Source organism: Odocoileus virginianus, chromosome 27 (assembly GCF_023699985.2).
Source record: "Odocoileus virginianus isolate 20LAN1187 ecotype Illinois chromosome 27, Ovbor_1.2, whole genome shotgun sequence".
Taxonomy (NCBI): domain Eukaryota; kingdom Metazoa; phylum Chordata; class Mammalia; order Artiodactyla; family Cervidae; genus Odocoileus; species Odocoileus virginianus.
Window position 1 is genome coordinate 20,270,759 of NC_069700.1, and position 8,234 is coordinate 20,278,992.

The window sequence follows — 8,234 nt, forward strand, 5'->3', positions numbered from 1 at the left end:
ATAAAAATAAAGACAGGGAGTGGTGTGGAAGGAGAGAATATTCATTGTTAATTTTCCCATTGCAAAAGAAACCGGTGAGTGAAGTAAGTTTGACAGAGGAAGACAAATGCTGTTGGATATCACTTATTTGTGGAATCTTAAAAAACACAGCAAACAGGTGACTGATCAAAAAGCAAGCAAAAAAAAAGAAGAAGAAGAAGAAGAAGAATCTAACAATTACTACCCACACAAATCTTTAAAATCATAGGCTCAGGATATTGGTTGCCCAAGAAAGTTCTAGAAGCCAAAAGAGGTTAAGGATACCTAAGAAAAATTACAGTCAACTGTGGATGAACCTGCATGGACCCCAAACCACCAAGCCTTTCTCTTTTTCATAGAGTAAGGATATATGTTCCCATAGTCTCCCTGAAACTTGATCAAACCCACCAACAGGACTCTAAGAGACATAGAGGGGCAATGTGAAATCCTATCTTTCCATTTTAATGGGGATTCACCAACAAGGTGGAGGTGGAAAGGAGGCTTGCTGTTGCATATGTTTTGATACTCACTGTTCTTCCTTCCCTAAGACCCAAACATTCAGCTGAATGCCTTAGGACACATATCTGCTATAAATTCATTTTTTATCTAATTTGTCTGAGATCTAAGCTTCCTGTGGAGGTCCAAGATCAAAGGATCGGATTCCTTCTGATGTTGGCGCTGACATATAATGTGTGCTGACTTAGTTCTGTCTATAACCTCACAGTGGGAGGTGGCCAGCCTCCCTCGACACCTTTACACAGCGCACTTTCATTTCAGCTGGGGAGTCTGTCAGGTATGTTGCTGATTGGAGCTGCCGTGTAAATAATTCATGGGAGATTTTTAAATGTTTTGGGGCTTGCAAAAGAAAGCTGCGCTCGTGTTAGTCTTTCATGAATAGATGCAGACTCAAAGAACAAGGGGGAATAGATTTCCAAAGACGGTCTCTCAAAAATAGGATAACAATATCTTCAATGGATTGAAAATAGGTGACTTGCAGTGTTTGATTCCCCTTACATGAAGTGGTATTGGTTTTACCAAGGGATAAAAATTCAAAGCCCATTTTCCTTTTTTAAGTTTGCTTCTACTTGACAATTTATTATTCCTATTCTTTGGTTATTTGCTGATCTTGATAAACTATGTCTTTTCCTCCTGGTGGGAGCGGTAATTATAGAGATGACACCAAACTCAGGACTCAACATAGGGCTGGGCTTAATAGAGGGACAAGGTTGATGGCAAAAAAAAGTTCCTTCCCTGAGGAACTCAAAAGTCCTAAGAGGAAGATGAGACTGTCATACAAGGAAAGGTGACTAATAATAGAAACTTGTGCAAAACAGTTGCACAAGTCAAATGAGAAACTCCGGTCAACAAGTACTGAGGAGTAAAATAATGCCTTTGAGCTGTCAAGGAATAGTTCTGGAAGGATTTGAAGTCCCATAGGGAGACTAGGATAACCTGGAAGCTCTAAGCAAGAGAATTATCCTATAGTTAGGGGACCATAGCAGTTACATGCTAGAAGAAAGGACTGTGGAGGAGGAGAGAAGATGTGGATAACATGGGTTTCACAGAATATTAACTGACACATCATCAAAACAATATAAACAACATGATTACTTTATCTTGTTTTACTCTTCCAAATCAGCAGTGTATTATATGTTTCCCTCTCCCGGGGATCTTCCCAACTCAGGGATCGAATCCTGGTCTCCTGCCTTGCAGGTGAATTCTTTACCATCTCAGCCAACAGGGAAGCCCTTGTTTATATAGATAGATAGATAGATATAGATTAAACATATTTATGTTATGATGTTATTTATATTTATGTTATTTATATTTATACTATAATATTGTCTCTTACACTATGATACAGACTTGATGATTCTCTGCTAACATAAGCCAAGACAGGCTCAGGAAACTGAGAGAGAGGTATAATACACAGGTTTATCAATTAGCATTTACCTTGTATATAAAAGTATGTATGTATAAAAATTCATGTTAATGCATTTGATGATGAGAAATTAGAAAATCAGGGATGGGACATGTCAGTGACAGTACTGCCATATACCTCTCAGGGGTTTAGGGTAGTTCTCAACCTTTTATTTTACTCTAAGGCACATGGAAGATGACATTCCCACATGTGCCACACTCTGATGCATGTATTTAGCCAAGCATTCTTCTTAACTCCCCTTTGCTAGCTTTAATTGTACACAGCACTGTGTGGTTCTCCCACTACAACTCTGGAGTCATAGATCTTGACTTCTATACAGTAAGATGTGCTATTATGTTATTTGTGGTCTTGAAAAGTTGCTTAATCTCTGTATCCCTTCTAAAAGGGAGATGGTAATAACACTTACTTCAGAGGGTTGTTGTAAGGATTAAATTATGTATATATATACATATATATAAAATTACATATATATATAAAACCTGGTGCCCAGCATATAATTGCTATAAAAGTATTACTTTAAATGATTATTAGCCTTTCTCTCTTCAAGGAATGCATACTGGAATGTAAATGTATGAGTGGCATTAACAATCTTGAATCACCTTTAATTTGATTTTAAAAATAATTTAATAAAGTTATTTTAAAGTTGAACTATAGCACTTTATTGTTTATAAAACTAGGTCGATACATTCCTCAATACCCAATGAATTATGAGAATTCATGAGTTAGGAAGTACTTTATGAAGAAAGAGAAATTTGGGGAGGTAAGTAAAAGAAGGCAGAGGGTTTTGAAAGACAGGGTGGAAAAAATATTTCAGGCCTAGGGTGTGTTTTAAGATAATTCTTATAGGTGAGTAATTATATATACACACTCTTATAGAAACTTGTTTATTTATATATTTATCTCTGCATGTGTTTGTTTTATAAAATAAAATATATTCAAATTGTGAATTTGGCATAAAAGTCAGAAGTATTAATAAGACTGGTTTTGCATTTATTAATACAGGTGTGAGTTAACCCACACGGTAAGGTCTGATTCTAGCCTAATTTTCATATTTAAGCTGCCATGCTTACAATGAAAAATCCTGATTGACTTATTATGAACATTGTAAAAGTTTTTTTCTGGGAAGCTATATTATCAAATTTGTATTAGACAATTTATATTAATTATCAATTAATTAATTGATGGGTGTGGGAGACATGGGTTTTTTGAAAAAGTGTGTACTCCCAACAATATTTAGAAATTGGTAAATTGATATAACTCAGTCTTTAATTATTTGGTGATATCTTTTCAGGAATGGTAAATATGCAAAACATGCAGTCTTTCATGCAGATTGAGAACTAAGTCTATTTCTTCTCCTCCTTCTCGTCTCTCACAGATTTGAGGATAAAAGTTATGCTGGCCAAGCTGAACCAGCTCCCCCATCAGTCCCTGAACGGTGTGTCCAGAAGGAAGGTGAGCCACCGCGTGTTCCGAGAGGAAGGCGGCAGCCGGGAAGAGGCCGCTCCGCGCGCTCCGCCCGCTCCGCCCGCTCCCAGTATCACCAGCGTCACATCGCACGGGAACACCTGTACTCCAGGCTCTCCTGCTCAGCAGGCGTACCTGCAGGACAGTGGGGGCTGGAAGGGAGCCCAGGAGCAGGTGCTCAGATACCAGCTGGCAGGCCAAGATCAGCTGCTGCTGCTCTGCCCAGACCTCAGACGAGAGAGGCAGCGTTTGCAGGGCCAGAGTCAGCTCGGCAAGGGGCACATCAGTTTAGGGCTTTCCCAGGAGAAGCCAGGCTCCTGTGGTGCCACCGAGGCATTCTGCCTCCATGCAGTACATCCAGAGGCTGTTCAGGAACAGCTGTGATTGAGGAGGGGTGAGGACACTTGGGCTGAAAGTTATAGTGTTCAAAATATGTCTGGATCACAGTGAGCAGGGAAGATGAGGCATGACCATTTGGACTAAGAAGGGAGAACGTGCGCGTGTGTGCTCAGTTCTGTCCAACTCTTTGTGACCCGGCGGACTGTAACCCACTAGGCTTCTCTGTCCATGAGATTTTCTAGGCCAAAATACTGGGGGAGTGGGTTGTCATTTCCTCCTCCAAGGGATCTTCCCAACCCAGGGATCAAACCTGTGCCTCCTGTGTCTCTTGCACTGGCAGGCAGATTCTTTCAGTTCAGTTCAGTCGCTCAGTCGTGTCTGACTCTGTGACCCTATGAACCACAGCATGCCAGGCCTCCTTGTCCATCACCAACTCCCGGAGTCCACCCAAACCCATGTCCATTGAGTTGGTGATGCCATCCAACCATCTCATCCTCTGCCGTCCCCTTCTCCTCGTGCCCTCAATCTTTCCCAGCATCAGGGTCTTTTCCAATGAGTCAGCTCTTCACATCAGGTGGCCAAAGTATTGGAGTTTCAGCTTCAACATCAGTCCCTCCAATGAACACCCAGGACTGATCTCCTTTAGGATGGACTGGTTGGATCTCCTTGCAGTCCAAGGGACTCTCAAGAGTCTTCTCCAACACCACAGTTCAAAAACATCAATTCTTCTGCGCTCAGCTTTCTTTACAGTCCAACTCTCACATCCACACATGACCATTGGAAAAACCGTAGCTTTGACTAGATGGACCTTTGTTGGCAGATTCTTCACCACTATGCTATCTTGGAAGCCCAGAAGGGAGAATAGGGATTCTGAATTCTTTCTGTTCAACTTTAACTTGGAAGACAGTCATATAAATGGTGTAGGTTGAAACAACATCTGACATGTCTTTTTAATTAACCATGAATCTTAGTCCAATGCTAGGCAAATAATAAGTACTCAAATATTTATTTTTTTACTTGTTTTTATCTTAAGCTGGTTATCTTTTTGATTTTGCAAGTTTAATAAAGGTATAATGTTGATTTATTCAAGGGCTTCCCTGATAGCTCAGCTGGTAAAGAATCTGCCTGCAACGCAAGACCCCAATTCGATTCTTGGGATCCACTGGAGAAGGGTAGGCTTCCCACTGCAGGCTGATTTATTATAGTAGGGGATGGTATTAAGCTTCTTCTAGGACAGGGTCCCCAACCTCCAGGTCACAGGGGTCTCCAGCCTTCTGTAAGATCAGTGGCAGCATTAAATTAGAAATAAAGTGCATAATAAATGTAATACTCTTCCATGAAATTGGTAGCAAAAGGTTTGGAGACCTCTGTTCTAGAATGATTACCCACAGTGCTTTGGGCTTCTCTTATTGAAGGGATCATGACAAAGTCTGGTTAGCTACAGTGGTTTCTTCAGTGTTAAAGTAAAACATTTCTTTATCCTATGGGAATATTTGAAGGACAAGAGAAGACCCTGCTGTGTGGTCTATCAGAGCTTACCTTCCAACCATAAGGCACTTGCCTGATTTTTTACAAACTGATTTTATTTCACAGCTTAAATTCAGTCATTATTAGGAGCCTACTGTTGAGCAAACACATCATCTTTGCTCCTCATGAGTATTGACACATGGAAATTATATTCTCCTGGGCTTTGCTGATATTTTAGTTAAGGACAAGGATATAAAAATAGCAAGTCTGAGTAAGGAAATGGTCCATGGGCCACAGTAATTCTTTCAATAGTTCTTTCTTATAATAACTGAGTCACATATAAAAGTGGAAGGAAACTGTATTGGGAGAACAGAGATGACCAAGTGGCCAAGTGGATTATCAGCTAACTTAATTATTAGAGAATTATTATAGGACTGCTTTTTGGGAAACCTAATGCATGGGAGAGATCACATCATATGCAGCCTCTCCAGGCATTGTGCTGAGGGTTCAGACGGAAACCATAGCAGAGGGTTAACCATGTCGATAAGTTGAATAAGGATGTGAAAGGAAGCTTCACCTAATTCACACATTTGCAGAGGGCCCATTTGTGTCCAAACTAAATGATACTTTAAGCAAGCCCAACTGTGTATCTGGAAGATCTTTTGCACCAGTGAGTGAAGCCAAGACAGCTAAGGTAAAGAAAATATCTAGAAAGAACTTGCTCTCAGCTTTTGTCTAAACCAGGATTTTCCAGTCTCTGAAAAATGAAGGGATGTCTTATGTTTGCATTAGAAAAGAGGAAGGAAAAACACTCTTCTATGGCAGAATTTTAAATAATAATGTCCTGGAATTAGCTCCAGAGGAGGTACTACTGGCAGAAAGTCATCCTCTGAGAGCATCAGTGAGAAAGTATGTCTCCCTCTACACAAGCTGGTGCTAAAGTTCTCAATTTCTGTGTCCGTTCTTTAGATGTCTTACTGACATCTCAGACCTTAAAGCTGCCTCTGAAAGGAGGTAGGCAGCCTTCCCCAGGACACATTCTCTGGGTCCTCAGAGAGCTATGCTTCTTTAGTACAAAAGCATTTGTAGTTAAGTCTTTTGAGAAATATAAAAACTGCCTACTAAGGGTCTGTCTATACAATCTCCATTCACCACCTCCAATTCCAACCTACGTGTCTTTCCTGAGGTCTATACTGTTTATCAAATTGCCTACTGAGAGCTTCCACTAGATTTATCCTTCAGATGATGGCAGAAAGTCATCATTTGAAGGCATTTGCTAGAAAGTATGTCTTCTGCCTTCCAGTATTACATTGCCTTCACACAATACATGGCATGACCTCATTCAGGCCAGAAATCTAGAAATCACTGTCTTGCCTTTTTCTATCTAACCCTTCCCCAAAGTCAGCTACCAGCTGTCATTTCTGCACCTTCTTTACCCTTCTCCCAATTTCTACTATCTTCTTATCCATCCCCCATGTACTAAACCCTGATCTTTCTGGAAGGCAAGTTTGATCCTATGCTTGTTTGGGAACAGCCAGAGTTGACCTATTAATTTTATGCCACCAAAATTTAAGATCCCCAAGTCCAGAATGGACTCTTTGGACCTGAATAGCAATCAGAATTATCCAGAGTAACATGCAGGGCTCTTGCATGTGTCTTGGGATTTCAGAGTCTGGCCAGAATCCCCAACCCGTAGTTAAGGCAGTCTTTTTTTTCCTCCTCTAAAATGGGAGAATTGGGTAAATGCTAGTGGCAAAGGGAGCAGTTCTTGGTTCATTTATGTCTGAAGATAAGCTGATTAGATAAAGCCAACCCCAAACTTACTCAGACCATTAACATAAGGGACCCAGTAAATGTTTCCCAGAGTATCAAAACTTACCCTTTCTTCAAATAAGTAATTTAAAATGTCTTGTTCCTATGTAATTTCAAAGAACTTCTTGTCTCTTATTTCTTATTTTGTTTGAAGGACTCCTTTCCCCCAAGATATTGAACAAACTAAAATTCTAGACAGTTCAAAATTATTTGTAAATAATTATGGATGTTAAAGCTGAGAGGGATGATGGAAGCTGGAGTAGTTTTCATTATCTCTTGAGTTTGGGGGATTGTGTTCAGGGAAGTTACCAGACTCTGACAGAGCTTCAGAGAGAAAGCTTTCTCAGAAAGAAAGCCTTGACCAGTCTAACCAAGGTTGTATTCTGAAGCAGACTTGCCCATCTCATCACCCAAAAAGGCTGCTGAGTACCAAGAGGCTTTAGTCCTTCGGAGCCCTCCCCTTTCAGAAATTATTCAGTTGAGTGATTCCCTTCCTTCTAGCAATCTAACTCTGAATGTATAAAATTACTGTACATTGAAATGTATGCAAACCATATGCAAAATGAGTATTATGAAACTGAATGTAGATCACATGCAAATGTTATTCAACCAAGCTTCTATAAAATGTCATGTACATGTCAATAAAAGTAAAGAATTTTAATTAATTCTGTCATTTAAAATTCATGCATTTATTCCATATTTTGTTTCCAGAACTTGTATTCAATGTCAATTTTGAAAGAACTATAAGCAGAAGGAATTACTGTACTGAATGTAGAACAATTGATTTCAGCTTACACTATGTCACTGTGACCAATTACAGACATATTTGAGAGACAAACCACATTTCCAGAATGTAATTTTTTTTAAGGGATAAAACATCTTTTTATAAAGTTAAATGAGGTTTAAATGGTCAAATATGTAGATTTGGTTGTTTACAAACATTTCTTCTACCTCAAAACAGACTGGAGATTTCTTTGCTTGGAACAATTTAAAAAAAAAGAATAGATGCTGCCAATCAATCTGGTCTGTTTTGAGACAGAAGTTTTGTTTAACACATTTGCAGGACTTTCTAGAATTTACTGGAGTTTGACTTGATATCTCTGTGCACGTGTGCTCAGTCGCTAATTCATGTCTGACTCTGCCACTGCATGGACTGTAGCCTGCCAACCTCCTCTGTCCATGGGATTTCCCA

At 39.7% G+C, this 8,234-nt stretch overlaps 1 protein-coding gene across 2 annotated transcripts in view; it reads left to right on the top strand.

Annotated features, from left to right (window-relative positions):
- The window catches only part of PKHD1 (PKHD1 ciliary IPT domain containing fibrocystin/polyductin), a 427,795-nt gene extending 420,088 nt beyond the window's left edge, over nt 1–7,707 (top strand). For both annotated transcript variants that reach the window (XM_070456320.1, XM_070456321.1), the window contains one exon: nt 3,336–7,707. In XM_070456320.1, the coding sequence (XP_070312421.1) occupies nt 3,336–3,808 (473 nt within the window). In that variant the 3' untranslated portion in view covers nt 3,809–7,707. The remainder of the gene's footprint in view (nt 1–3,335) is intronic.
- Nucleotides 7,708–8,234: the final 527 nt, after the last annotated feature.